General features: G+C 34.0%; 1 protein-coding gene across 3 annotated transcripts in view; it reads right to left on the bottom strand.

Annotated features, from left to right (window-relative positions):
- LOC148939147 (patched domain-containing protein 3-like) overlaps nucleotides 1-15530 on the bottom strand; it is a 260903-nt gene that overhangs the window by 111624 nt on the left and 133749 nt on the right. For all 3 annotated transcript variants that reach the window (XM_089106538.1, XM_089106540.1, XM_089106539.1), the window contains exons 4-5: nucleotides 6473-6790; nucleotides 3930-4095 (exon numbers count right to left, since the gene is read on the bottom strand). In XM_089106538.1, coding sequence (XP_088962664.1) covers nucleotides 3930-4095; nucleotides 6473-6790 — 484 coding nt within the window. The remainder of the gene's footprint in view (nucleotides 1-3929; nucleotides 4096-6472; nucleotides 6791-15530) is intronic.

Here is a 15530-nt window from a genome sequence, read left to right as displayed (position 1 = left end):
CTTCATCTTACAAACTACGTCTGTCCAGCCTTACAATATATTCTTATTGACTATTGTCCACAGAGCCATATACAAATTAACCTATTTTACAAAAATGCTGCTACTAATTTAATCAGGATCAGAAATGCAGGGAAATCGCAAAGAAGAGAAGGGGAAATGAGGTATTTTGAAAAAATGAAAATAACCTAAATAAAAACACATTTACTATACTTTTGTAAAGTCAATATGAATTTCTTTGATTACTAGCTTGTTAATATTAACTAGATTACAAAAAGCAGCGATTTTTTTTGCCCTTCAGGCAGTAGCAGTTTTTAGGCCTCATAACCTTAAGGGGTGGGGAAGGGTATACCACAGGAGTGTACAAGTATAAAATAAAAGAGATTTAATGGGGGCAGCTGCCCCCAGCACTTTTTTGGAGTTCAAGACCTGTCATTAGCATTAAGGTGTATAAACCATAATCGTCTACGCCATCTCTCTGTAACCCTAAAATATATTTTTACTCACTATAAGGCGACAGAGGTGTCTACAAATATTTTTTAATCCCTTGCACCTACTACCTTATTCGGAGATGTAGAAACATTGTAAGCAAGAAAAGAAGAAATAGCGCATTCATTATAAAAAAAAACTATACATAAATATAATTACTACATTTTAGTAACTTTCTATAAAAGGATTTTCCGAATACTATCCATAAAATGTATGGTACTTGTGCACTAAATGGTACACACGAAAGAAGTCAAGTTTGGTTAATGCTAATCAAAAACAAAAAATAGGATGAATATATAATAGTTTAGAAACAAATTTGGGTAACATATTTGCACATTAGGGGGGGGGGGGTAAAGCATAGCATATATTGAATAAGTAACCTAACCTAGGTACCCCCCCCCCCTAAACTCCCAAAAACAACAGTTTAAATATTGTAAACGCAATAAAAACCACGCTTTACATTCCATTTCTCTATTGCAAATACCCGTTAGCGGGTTTCGTGTCTGGTTTCCTTGATACAGTCTATAGCGGTGTGTACCAATTAGTGCACAAGTACCCAATTTATTATATTTTACCATGAACAATTTTGTCGACTTTGGCTAAGCGTTTTTTCTGTTGTGATAGCTTTCCACTATATAGACATCTAGAATGCCCTCACTTACTAATACATTATAGCTGTGACAGCTCGTCTCAAATATTTAAATATTATAAATTTTGTTTGTTTAACTGTGGAAATGGATAACTCAAATGTCAAATTTTGACTTAGTTTACTTCAGCACGGAACCTTCCATTTTAGGCTTAAATCCAACGAATTGCTTTTTTTTAACAAAAAAAAATTCAAAACGAAAAAATAAAGCGGACGTTAACATGTAAATTCTAACAATTCACAATCGTCAGAGCTGACAAGATCTTTTTTTACAGTCGTTGCCAAGTCAAGATATTTGATTAGAGGACCTTCTGAACTTGCACTCCCACGTGATTAACCCCAAAATATCGTAAACAGTTCACCTTACGTTCTCTTCGCGAGCTCCGTACAAATGTACTTTTGAACGCTCTTCGTCAGGATATCTCTTCAAATGCATTAGAAAAAAAGTATTAAAAAAAAAATAAAAAAATAAATCATGTTTTATCAACGGGTGGGGTACGGATGAGGGTGTTACCTAAAAAACACAGCCGATATGTAAATTTAGGAGCACGGTTTCAAGTATTATCCCCAAAATAGTCTTATAAGAAATTAATATCCCTCCTGTGTGCAGAATTACAAAAACGGAGAAAGTTTGCCTAATAGGGAACTATTGCGAGTTTATTTCCTTTGGGGCGTGCCGTATCATATGTCTGGGCTTATTTGTGATATGCTGAATTGTTTGGGATGAGCTATTGTACTGGTTCGTCATGTTTGAACTTACGCTAGCCCTCCCACCCCCTTCTCCAGAATGAAGCGCATTTCCTTCTTATCGCTTCTAAAAGTCGCATCTGAAATTTTCTTACTTGTGATATATTTCTCAAAAACTACTTACTGAACTGTTCTCAAAGGAGGGATCAATAGCGCAGTCTCGATCAGGAGGGTTAAAGTGTGACTGAATATACACTACCCTTCTGCTCTTCCCTTTGAGAACAGCTTGACAGACGGTTTTTGGAATTAAATAAGTTATCTTGAATCTACACTAAAGGAACAGAATCTTACATCTGAAGCTCTAGAAAAATGGATAGCATAAAGCTAGCTTAGCTATTTAAAAGACCAAAAGCTGAACTTGCTGATTCATGGCTCACTTGATGAAAGATCTGGCGAAACACAGCGAGCCTTAGCTGTGTTCAGAGTCATTTTAAGATATAATTAACTGCTCTTTTTCTTTCCGGATAATTGTTGAAAAATCAACGAGAAAAATACATTTCTCGATAAAATTATAATACTATAATATATAATTATAATAGATAAAATTATAATAAAATAACAAACTGAATCTGTTTTTTTAATGATATTTAAGGTCTGAAATTCGACAGGGGCTGACTGATTGATTTATTCTAGTTGGATAAAAGTTTGTCTGAGCATACATTGCCCTGCTGATCGTCCCTTTTAGAACAACTCGGCAGACGGTTTTTGAAGTTATCTCATAAGTTGGGGAATGTAAGAAACGACCTAGAGACGTGACAAACGATTTGACAACCCTGTATTTGAACCACTTCGCTTGTTTTAAGACCGTCAGAGTTCTTTTAAGATATAATTAACTCGTCCTTTTATTTGCTGATGATTGCTGAAAAACAAACCAGAAAAACACAGTTTTCGATAAGTTTATAAAAAGAGCAATAAAATGAACATGTTTTTTGGACGACGTACGATTTGAAATTCGACAGGGGCTGACTGGTCGTTTTGTTGTAGTTACAGATCGTTATAGTATAGTTAATAGGGACTTGTACGACGATCAAGTTATAATATAATTATAGTAGGGACTCATCCTAAGGTTAGCCCAAAACTGCGAGAATTCGCCTGAAAAAGATACTACGACTTGTAAAAGAATAATTAAACTATTTTCTTTAACTGTTGAAGTCGATATCTCAAAATTTGTTTTTGGACTTGATTTACTTTAGCACCGAACCTTTAATTTTTGGGTTTAAATTCATAAGAAAAATTTTAAGTAACAAATTCTTCTTCTGTTTGCCGAGACATAGATATCTCAGACGCTATTTTCGAGCTGTGTTCAATTTGACAATTGCTTGTTAACGTGGTCTTCTCCAGGGGGGGGGGGGCAATTTGAACCCCTCACCCCACGAAAAGTATGTCCAAGTCACACAATAGTAGCAAAACGCATATAATACATGTCTGCAGGAATATTTTTTATACCCCCCCCCCGAACAAAAATCCTGGGTAAGACCCTACTTGGCAACAAATTCATCCTTTTTTTCGCTTATGACTGACGAAAGTAAAACAGAAGCAAAGGATAAAGGAAATGAAAAAGAAGAAAAAGCAAAGGAAAGAAACAAAAGTAAAAAAATATAAAGGATAAAGCAGACATAAACGCGCAATTCCTTGCCACTTTACAATTTTCGCAAGAGCTGATGTCACTAGCATGTGCTAGTGTTTTACAATCGTTACCATCTATAATAATATAAAGATATAAATAAATATAAGATATAAATAATATAAATCATACAATATAATCGATTACAATCGTTGCCATCTCAATGTTATAGGAAAGTCTTCTTCTAAACTTTACTCCTACATGAACCATTTTAGCAAATCATAAACAGTCTAGAAAAAAAATAATATCTACCTGCTCGCGTACCTACAAAATTGGAGCAGTTTGTCGTGCCAAAATGGGTTCTCGCATTTTGAGCAACACTTGTTTGACGGACGATTTGATCTCGATAGGAGTTCTGTGGTATTTAATTAATGGAAATAGTGTCATATATCAGACACCTTAAGAATGACTTTTGATCTTACTTACAATTTCTCCAGTCCCTACATCATTGCTAGCAGCTCCCCCTTCGACAGCTGTTAAGTTAATCTTGTTAAAAAGTTGAATTAAAGCTGACTCTGCGCCTACAATGTGACCAGATTCGTTCCGTACCACACCTCCGAGAAGCTCTTCGAATTTCATTCCAGTTAATGAACTAAAAAATGAAAACAAAAAGCTTAACAAGATGTTTTTTCCTGGTATTTCAATTATTGAATGTTTCAAACATAGACTGTTTGAATGCAAAAAAAATTGATTAAAGTATTAAAGTATTAAACGATAATAATTGTATTTTTTTTTTTTCTCAAAAAGAGCGCTACATTTTTTTTCGGATAATTGGCATACTGACATTTCCCGGTAAAAAAAAAAAACCATCTAGATAGGTCGAGACTTAGGGAAATTCGTTTAGGACATTAATTTTGTAAAAAACATTTTTCATTTCAATTACGTCACAAATAGTCTGACGTCCAGTAAACTTAATGGTTTTATATAATTTCTTAGACCACACTGCTTTTCCATTTACGAAAAATTAAGCAAGAAAAAACGGCTTTTAATTTCAGCAAAGCAGCGAAACAAAAATAAAAACAAAACAACACTTTAATTAAAAAAATATTCCGAATATTTCGGTCCCACGTCCGGGAGCCTTTCTCAACAGAAAAAAAAGAAGAAAAGAACGTGTGTTTTAGTTGTCGTTTTTTTTAAGTGTGTTATTTTTAAAAAATAATTTTCTTTTTCGTTCTTCACGCCCCAATAGGCCTACCCTAATAGTTTTACTTTCTACAGCAAATAAAATGAAATGAAACTAAGGTTGTTTTGCAAAAATGTATCTTTATTTGTTTATCTGTATTTTTTTTTCGAAAACGGCACAATATTATTTTCCGGAAAATGACATACTACCATTTTTACTGTGTGAAAAAATATCTAAAAAACAGCTTTTTGGAAAATTAGCGTAGGGTCTTAATTTTGAAAAAAAATAGGCTGATAAACCATGCCTTCTCAAGACCAGAAAATAATTTGCACTTTAATGAAAAAATACATCTAATGTTTTTGAAATATATCTAATAAATAAAAATTTTTAATAAATGAAAAATTATTAAAACTCTAAGTAATAAATATCAGTATATCTAAATTAAACTGACAATCCACGATCATTTGTTTGTTCTTTTTTCAGTAATGTACAAATCATTTTCTGATCTTGGGAAGGCATGGGGGTTATCAGCCCTACTCATATTAATTTTTGCTCGTTTTGAGCTTGACTCGGCTATTTATTGTAATTTTTGTTCGTTTTGAACTTTATTTATTTTTTTATGATGATTTTCGGTAGTTTTACCCTTCGAAGATTATTTGACTTTATTTCTGATCATTTTTGGCTTATTGGAGCTCTCTACTTTTCCTTGAAAAACTTGTTTTGTGGAAAAAGTTTTTTTATTTGATTTTACTGAAGAAAAGCAAATGGTTACAGATGTTAACTGTCTGATCAATACCTTTTAATACTGACTTTCTGTCGAATTATAAAATTATTTATTAACAATAAAACTTGTGACACATAGTACTGAAGTATTATGTACCACAGTTTTTCATCAAATTTTAGGATTACGAAATACAATTTGCAGTCATTGAGTTCGAGCTTTACTCGAAACGAATTCGATTAAAGATTATCCCTAGAGTGAAACTTTGCAGACTAGGTGAGAAATAATGGTATAACACGGCATAAAATGATATAATGGTATAAAAATGGTATAACATGGTATAAAATGGTATAATTGTATAAAAATGGTATAACAAGGTATAAAATGGTATAGCATTTTACCCTCCAAGTCTACAAATTGAAGAGTGAAAATTATAATATTTACATAAAATAGGCTTTTATTTCTAAATACGCCAAAAAAAACTAAGAAAAAAAATTCTTCTTTTTACCCTTAAAAAGAATTATTTTAATAACATATCGATTAACCTCTTATAGATTAGCATATAGATTGACATATAGATTAATCTATCCAGATCGTTTTTATTTCAGGCCAGAAAATTTCACTGTGCTAGTTTTCAGAAAAAATTATGAAGCCGTTTTGAGAATAAATAGACAAGTAGGCTAAATAATTTAGGACCTTAAATGTGATGTTAAATTGGAAAGAAATTGTGTTTGTGTTTGGTTGTTATTTTCTTTAAAAGAGTTAATTTAAATAATTGCTTCTTTTCCTTCAATCATTTTTTTTTTCGTTGAAAAAGGCTACCGGACGTGGAGTCGAAATATTTGAATTTTGTTTTATTATTAAATATTTTTTGTTGTTTTTTTATAGCTTTTTTTTGCTTCACTACTTTACTTAAACTATACCGGTTTTTTCTCTCAATTTTTGTAAATGGAAGAGCAGTTTGGTCTAAGAAATTATTTTCCTGAATGTGATGATAAAAAGGACAGAAATCAAATGAAAAATTAGTTTTCTTGTATGAAGATAATGAGAGACGTCAAACGTCAGAACATAACCTTTCTCCCTTATTCTAAAGCTATTAAACACAATGAAAAAAAAACAACTAACCTCGCATTTGCAAAGTTAATCCCATCAACAATTTCTTCTTGAGTTAAGCGCCTGATTTTTTCTAAGTCATACTTCCAAATTTCAAGTATATTGTTCTCAAAACACCTCTCATCAAATGTAGAAACCAATTCGCAAAATAGGGCTTGAGATAAGTCCACACTTGGTTCAAAGTCACTATCATACATTGTTTCTGTATTGTTGAAAACATTTTCATCAAATTTACTTTCAAAATCCGAGAAATCAAAATCTAAGTCAAAATCGGGACCGTTAGCTGATCTCTTCTTTCTTGTCGACATGGAAGTCTGAACAACGGGGAGCCTGCAAGAAAAACATATCCTTGATCATTGCTCTGGGAAAAAATTAAAAAAAAATCCACATTTTTGTAAACAGGAACTTGAAAATCTACAGTAGGGTTCTCTGATATACTGAATTTAATGGTGTAATTGACCACTTGAATTTTGGGGATGTTTCTTTCCATTTTCAAAGATAGATAACTTTTCTCAAATCAAAGTTTAAATCAAAGTTAAAAATTATTCTTTTTGAAGAATCGCAGTCAGTCCATGGTTGCCAACTGGACATATTTTATATCAAGAGGACACACTCCCATGTGCCAGGACACCATGACATAAAAGGGCACAGAAGTGACACATTTTAGAAATTTGGGACATAAAAGGGCAAACAACGGACACATTTTGTAAATTTATGACATAAAACCAAGCACTACCCAACTGGATATATATTTTGAAAAAAAATGTCCATTTTCACCAAAGTAGTGTTTTTTCAGGGTAATTTTGTTTTTGAGCATCGAGGTTTTTCTAGTTATTTAAGTAAAGGGTTTTCTCCAAAGTAAGGGATTTACATGTATATATGAGGTCATTTTGTATGAATCTTTTAAATTCATTTTTTTCCGTTTTCATTTGAGGTTAACTGGTCGCTTTGAAACAGGGGCGGATCCAGGAATTTTTTAGGGGGGGTCAAAATGGGTTGATCCGATAAACTTGCGTTAGGAGCAAGTTTAATTAACGCAAACTTGAGTTAGTTAAGTAAATTACGCCACTTTAGACTACGCTAGGGGGGGGGCACCCCTTCTCGCCCCCTGGATCCGCCACTGCTTTGAAAGAGGTTTACAAAGCATTTTTTGATCAATAATACATAACCTCATAACCTAAAAAAAAATAAACTCTAGTTTTTGAGATTTCAAGATAGAAACATTTTATCTAAAAAACGACATATTCTTGGATGACCAGGGGACACACTCATGGACCAAAAGTTGGAAACCCTGAACCAGTCTCGTATCCGAAAGAGCATTTTCACCGCCTCAACACGAATTCTGTGTGCTTCAGCTACAAATTTCTTTTGAGTAAAATCCTCACAAATATACTGTATCAATAAACACATTAAAAAAACATTTTTAGAACCATTGAAATAAAACTTCTTTACACTATACTAAACCACCGTATACAGGAATTTAAAATTAAGTACAACATTTCTTTGCATATATATAACCATCTGAATTTCCATGCACTGAGTACGGCTAACGCCATCTTTTTGGGAAAAACGAGAACAGATTCAATGTTCTTTTACATTGTGGAAATTGGCGTTCTATCAACTATCTAAATTAATGAAAGGCTGTTCCAATGACAGTAAATATTGACTAATGCCTTTCCTGTTAGCAGTTTTTTCTGGAGCAAAATTGTATTTTCAAGTTTGAAGGCCGTCAAATCTAGGTGACCATCAATTTAAGGTCATTTAGATTGGGACCGATTTAGTATGACAAATTTTGTATTAAGGATTTTGAAGCAACTAATTGCAAATATTGAGCAAAAATTGTAAAATGAGTGTCCAATGGGCGCCGGAAAGGGGGGCGGGAGAGGGCCATGCCCCCCCTCCCCTGGAAATTTGGAAGTATAAAGTAATTATAAGGAAACCAAAGGAAAGAGAGCAGAATAGGGAAAAAACATGGAACAAATGTTTGTTGCCCCTTGTTGGCTAACTGCCAATAGATTTTGACCAAATATAGGGAAAAATATAAGTTCTAATTTGTGACTGAGTAACCTTTAACCAGTTTTCCACAAACATTTTTCCTATATGATTCAGTTGGAGCAAAAAAAATGAAATTCTTCATAGTAATGAATGGTAAGTAAATAACGATCCTTGTCAATAAGGAAAGCATAAGAACCTAACTATTGATAACATTCAGTCAAAGAATCAGATTTGTATGGTTATTCCAAATATATTTTTGTTTATTAGTAGCTAGTGCGGTAGAAAGTAGAAATTTCGTATAATTATAGAAAACACAAGGAAAATAACTTATTAAGGGGCAATTTCGGTAAGAATATGCTGTCAACTTTTGCTTGCATTGCAAGAGTACCCGTGAGCTGATATATGACACCACTATAATCAGAAATGGTTCCCCTGAACGGAATGCTGGGAATTTCTGTATTTTCCCCCTGAACGGATATGTTTTTTGTGTTTTATTATAATTTTTTTTTTCCAGGAGTGATTGTATTTATCTAGTTGTCACTTTGAAAAAGATTTAATTTTTTACAGTTATGAAGTATAGAGGTGTCAAATATACTGGCCTTTGGTATTCAAAATTAAATTAAAATATAGAAATTAAAGAAATAATGACGTTTTTGAGGAGGGGGCTGCCCCTCTCCTCAACACCTCACTCATCACGCTACAGTTTTTTGGCACTTTAAAAAAATTCACTTATTATTCTAATTAAATGACCCTTGTGTTTCAGGAGTCATTTATAAGGAATTGGGACAAAATTGAAATTTTAGTGTAAAGAGCGAGATGTTGAGGAAAGGGCGACCCCCCTTCATATACGTAATAATTTCTGTTCGTTTTAAGTTTTAATGTTACTCCTTACTTTCAGAAGAAAAACTTGTTTTTTTCTGATCGTTTTTTAAATAACATCAGGCTATCTGGCTCCGCCTCGACGGAAGAATCAGCATCTCCACTGAAACTTCCTCTGGATAGTCGAATCCTGGCGAAAATTTACCCCGGACAATTACCCTTAACATTTCCACGCATAAAATTGAATTGGTAAAGAGAAATGAAGACATACAAAGAAACTTCGTATATGAATTCTGGCAAATTCACCCGGTTTAAAATTTCCTCTGAAAATTTCAACCCCTGAAAACTATCCTCTCCATTGAAAACTCCCAGCAGAAAATTTGCCCTCCCCACCCCACCCGAAAAATCTATGCATACTTCCCAATAGCAAATAAAACAATGGGCGAATTTTATAACCTTTCCCCAGGGGCTGTAGAGGGTCATTCTATCTCCAAAGACATAGTTATTGGGCCTTTCAACTATACTGAACAAAAAAGCTACTGTATTTTAAAATTTTGATCAGAAAATTTTCGAAAATATCGCATGGGAGGGTGCATAGTTGCCCTTTAATTTTTTTGGTCACTTAAAAAGGGCACTAGAACTTTTCATTTCCGTTAGAATGAGCCCTCTCCCGACGTTCTAGGACCACTGGGTCTATACGATCACCCCTGGGGAAAAAACACGAAATGTTTGATTACCAATCAAAATCCAAACAGAGGTCATTGAAATATCGTTTTTTCTGCGTTACCAAAAGTATTGTATTCATAAAACTTTACAATTTCACGAAATGTAATTAAACAAATAGAAAATATTTTTCAACTAAAGTAAGGAGGAAGTTTAAAACTGAAAACAAATATAAATTACTCTGTATATAAGGGGGACTGCCCTCTTCTCGACACCTTGCTCATTATAAACAAGTTTTTTAGTGCTTTGAAACTTCTTTTTCCAAGTGCAAATTTTCTTAAAAAACTGGGAAAAAATCCAAACTTCATAGTAAAGAGTAAGGAGCTAAGGAGGAGACAGCCCCCTTCATATGAAGAATATCTGTTCAAATAGGTATCTTTTCCTTGCTTTCAGTTGAAAAGCCCGTTTATTTTATTTAATTTCTGATGGTTTTCCAAACCATGCCCAGGCCTAATCAAAATGTATTTGAAGTGCCGGTCCCTTAAATACCTGGTCGATTGCTTTTAAAATGTGTAAATCACTTATTATACGTCGATTAGTAACGTCCTACGTTTAAATTTGAAATTTCAATTTTGGATAAAATGTAACTATACTTAAGAAAATGGCGATGAATAGTAATTTTGATGAAAAGTCCTTGCTAATATTACTACTAAAGAATTTTGTTTGGTTGAAAAGGAGTATTACTGTTTGTATAGATCGAAATTCTGTGAGACTTTTGATTTTCTACAAAGCTGAAGCCATCACAACCTCTAAAATAGGACTTTCTTATCGATAAATAATACATTACATATATTTTTTTTAAATACATTGAAGTACTTCATATAAATATAAAAATATTACCATTTAAAATTGCTGAAAACTAAGTTCCTAGCAGTATTTGCCACCCCAAGGAAATTTCACGGCAGGCCTGATGATGACCTGCCTCACCTTTTCCACCTCTGTGCTGATAAATATGGGAATGTAACATAATAGCTGTATAGAGAAACAATTCAATTAATTCCTACTCCCCCCTTCCTCTTTGAACGTTTATCTGAAGCCTCGTGAAAAGTAAGCAGTTTGTCCATTAAACTGTACTTTTGTAGGAATCTACCCTACCCCATCTAAACACTGACTCACCCACCCCCTCCCCCTCACTATAGCTAATACGCAATTACAGATCACCAAATATAGCCTAATTTCATTACAAATAAAGCGAATCAACTTGGTTGAATCCAGAACTACCACCGTATGGCATTACTTCTTTCGCAACTGGGAAGCCTAACATACAGTTATTGATACTTTTAAATCAATTACCTTCTCAGGATTCTCAATTGATTGCAAATTCGTCCTTTTCTGGGTAAAGTCGTAGTTTGGTGTCCTAAACCACCTAAACTGTTACCCAACCACCACTGCTATTTTGGCGTCTGCCCCCCCCCCTGATAAATTTTCTACCGGCGCCCTTGGAGCGTCCTATAACAAAATAATGTAAATCAAGGCCAGATCAACTAGCTGCGGGGCCTGATTGGAAATTTTTTCCGGGGCCCCCTCTGCATATTAAATTTTCAAGCAGAATTCAAATTCAGCATATATATATATATATATATATATATATATATATATATATATATATATATATATATATATATATATATATATATATATATATATATATATATATATATATATATATATATATATATATATATATATATATATATATATATATATATATATGTATATCACAATTTTTATACAACCTTTACCATAGCTGTTTGTGTCTCACAATATTTCTTCCAAGAAATCTGTTGGGTTACAAATGGTCTAACAATTTGAAATATGTGAAAGGCGTTATTTAACATCTCCATTGGGGCCTAGAAAGTACATTTGACCATACGAATATGGTTCAAAACCTCCTTCAGGGGTCTGTGATGGGTGTACCAATAAATTGATTTTGTGATAGGCCTAAATTTGTCCAGCTATTTTGAAGGTGAAAACATTACGACTATTCATGGCTCGATCATCGCTTACGTTGAAAGAAGCTAAAACAAAACATGAGTTCCAGTTGCGTATTTGTTTGTGGAACTCTTTAGAGAGAAAGTGGTGTTTTATAAAAGGACAAACAAATTCATTTGGAAATTGTTGATGCAGGAAAGCAGGCAGCAGCACCCAAGTAAATCATCTCTGTTGGCAACTTTTCCTGCGAGATAATGGAGGACTCCACAGTGAGCACGTAAAGAGTTGAAAGGTCCCAATGACTTATAAATGACACTTGCCTAGTTTTCGGTGTCTTTGTAGGTTTTTACTGGGTTTTACGCCACAGTTTGGTGGCATTTAAGATTGCGATGGTGTTGTTCATCTAACATAATATTTTTTCTTCTGTACTTTCATTTTTGATTCGTCCTGATTCTCACAGTCTTCTAACAGCAAAGTTCTTTCTTCTTCACTTTCATTTTTAACAATCTCTGACTCTCGCTTTAACGGGTCTGCTAACCTTACAATTCTTGTTCTTCACTTTCATTTCTAATTCTCGCTCCTGATTGTCTTCTAACTGCATATTTCTTTGTTACCATTGTTGTATATCTTCTAACCATGCATTTCTATGTTCTTCATTTTCATTTTGATTCGTTGTGATCCTCATTGTCGCGTGTCTTGTAACCACTATTTCTTTTTTTTCTGTTCTTCACTTTTGTATTTGAGTTTTGTAATCCTCACTGCCAATTATCTTTTAAGCGCCTATTTCTGTTCTTTAATTATGTTTCTGACTTGTTCTAATTGTCGGTGTGGCTAATATTTTAATTACATATTTCTTTGGTCTTTATTTTCGTTTATCATTGCTTCAGACATTTTTTCAATGCCTTTTGCCTAAGCTGCTTGGATTGGACTTGTCACTTTTGATGGTCTAGGTTGTTCATTATCGGTTCTAGGCGTTTACCCCCCCCCCCGACGATTATCCCCTGGAAAATCCCCCCCTCCCTTCCAAGAAAAATACCTCCCTCCCCGCGAAAAAAAACGGAAATCATCCCCCGGAAAATACCTCCACGCAGAAAATATTCCCGGTAAATATCCCCCCGAAAATACCTCCCTCCGTGGAAAATAAGGCTTTCCAAATTTGAAATTTTTATTTGAGTTTTACTTTTTAATTTCCGTAGGGGGAAGGAATTTTGGTATCTGTGCATTACGCGCCACCCACTCTAGTTTACGCTGTGTAAAACTCGAGAACAAACCGGTTTCTTCGTTGTTTTTTTTTTTTTTTTCAGCTTAGCGCGAGACAAGGCAAAGACAAGTGACAGAATATATGGGAAATATATAATTTGGGCTTGATATTTGCACATAAGAAGGGGGGGGGGGTGAGGTATTTGGACCTTTATAATTAAGGAAACGATTCTTTCTTGGTATATGGCCACTAAAAAATTACAGAAGAATAGATAGGTATCTAGAAATTTTGTTAACTAAAAAAAAAAAAATAAAAAAAAATCCAAGTATAAAATATATGTAATTTTTCATTTAATTGTTTTTTTTCCAATTGTTAAGCATTTTTTTTTTTCAAAAACCGTTTTTCCAAGTATTAAGTACTATTATTAGGTTAATGTAGCGTTTCATTTAAGTGTTTAATGATGATCGTCGATCAAAGTTTATGTTGTTTATGCCTTTCATTTATATTATTTTACTGTGTTCATGGCCATATATTTGGCTTTAAAATACACTTATTAATCTATCTATCTAATACGTAGAATAATTGTACCAAATACATTTTGCATGCAGACCCACTACACTTTACCCCCCTCCATCCTAATGGGCAAACCCATAGCCCAAATTTATTTCTAAAGTAACGAAGAAACTAACGAAAAAACCGGTGTTTTCTCGAATTTTACACAGCGTAAACTTGAGTGAGTGGCGCACAATAAACAAGTACCAAAATTCCTTCCCCCTACGGGAAATTAAAACTCAAATGAAACTCTTAAATTTGGAAAGCCTTATTTTCCACGGGGGGGGAGTATTATCCTGGGGGAGGGGGTACTAACCGAGGGTTTTTTTCCGCGGGGGGTATTTTTTGAGGGGGGGGGGGTTCCGGGGGTAATCGCCAGGGGGGTGGTAAACACCGGTCACCGTTCATTATCACCTGTACATTTACATTTTTCAGATCAGTTTTCTTGATCTTGTCTCATTTGATGGTCCAGTTATTTCAGTTTGAGCTTACGTTTTTGTCCTCTTTTGTTCTTTTTTGTACTCATTTGGTGCTTACGTTAATTTACGTTTGTTATATTATGACGTTATATTTACGTTATATTATGAAACTGCTAAAAACTCGTTTTAAAATTTTCATCACCGAATTGTAAACTCTCTGGTTTCACTTCTTTGTGAATTGTCTACTTCTCTGTAAAGTGTGACTTCTTCTCTTTGGAGTCTTATGGTAGCGTTGGCCTATTATCTGGATTCTACTGGTGGAGGATGTCTAGAGCCTCTAACCATCACATAGTTTATGTTTAGAGTATAAAATATTTATTTATACATATAATACAGTGAATGTACATACGGCAAGGACAGATACAGAATTAGAACTGACTCAAATAATCTAAATTGGTACCTTATATTCCGCACAATATGCAGATACACATCCGAACATTTGACAGAACTGCTCTAACGATTTTCTATCCGCAAACAAAGGTACAATTAACAAGAACATAAAATAAAATACTGACACTAAAACTGAATCAACAAGAAACAAGATATTATATTTTTCCAATTGGCACTTTCATTTCACTTTATATTGTCCTGCTGAGTTCGCATAAAAGTCGCATAGCTACACCTAATAGGAAAATTTGCACATCGTCATAATATCTTTTAAAAGAACTTAAATTTGAACAGAACACTTAAACAAAAATGATAATCTTCAACAGAAACACAATGAGATTTTCCTTTACTTTCCTTTTACCAAAGCTTTAATTCTTTTCTTTTCAAATTATTCGGTTCTTTTACTATTTATAAGATATCAAAAGGAAGTAAATACATCAGACCTTCCTTTCCCAGGATGCTCTGAACCCGTTAACCGCTCAGACCTTCCTTTCCCAGGATCCTCTGAACCCGTTAACACCTGGTCCCTCGGTCGACCGTCGTCCGCCCCTTCACCAGCCTCATCTCTCTCGACACAACGCCTCATTACGTTGGTTCTTAATAAATTATAATTTATCTGGTCCCTCGGTCAACCATAGTTCGCCCCTTCACCAGTCTCATCCCTCTCGACACAACGTCTCATTACGTCGGTTCCTAATAATAAATTTCTCGTCTCTCTTGATAATACACCTTTCTAGATCAGTGCCTTATAAAAAATTCTCAGTTTCTCGTCATAATTTGTTGTTTTTTTTTGTCCTAAAATTTCTGCTTAAATTCCTAATATGACCCCTACATCCTGCACTAAAAAAAAATCTACTTATCCCCCTGGTCACGTTTTACGTCAGGCCAGTTCTGACGGGGTACCAAAGAGCAACAAAAGTAGATGTGGACGAAGCTAAAGACAATCATGCCTTTGAAAGCATACAGAAACTATCTTTTGACA

This window comes from Artemia sp. Qi Xiang Cuo, chromosome 21, assembly GCF_049724085.1.
Source record: "Artemia sp. Qi Xiang Cuo chromosome 21, ASM4972408v1, whole genome shotgun sequence".
NCBI lineage: Eukaryota > Metazoa > Arthropoda > Branchiopoda > Anostraca > Artemiidae > Artemia > Artemia sp. Qi Xiang Cuo.
The sequence above is the reverse complement of the archived record's forward strand: the minus strand, read 5'-3'. Positions and strand labels throughout refer to the sequence as shown.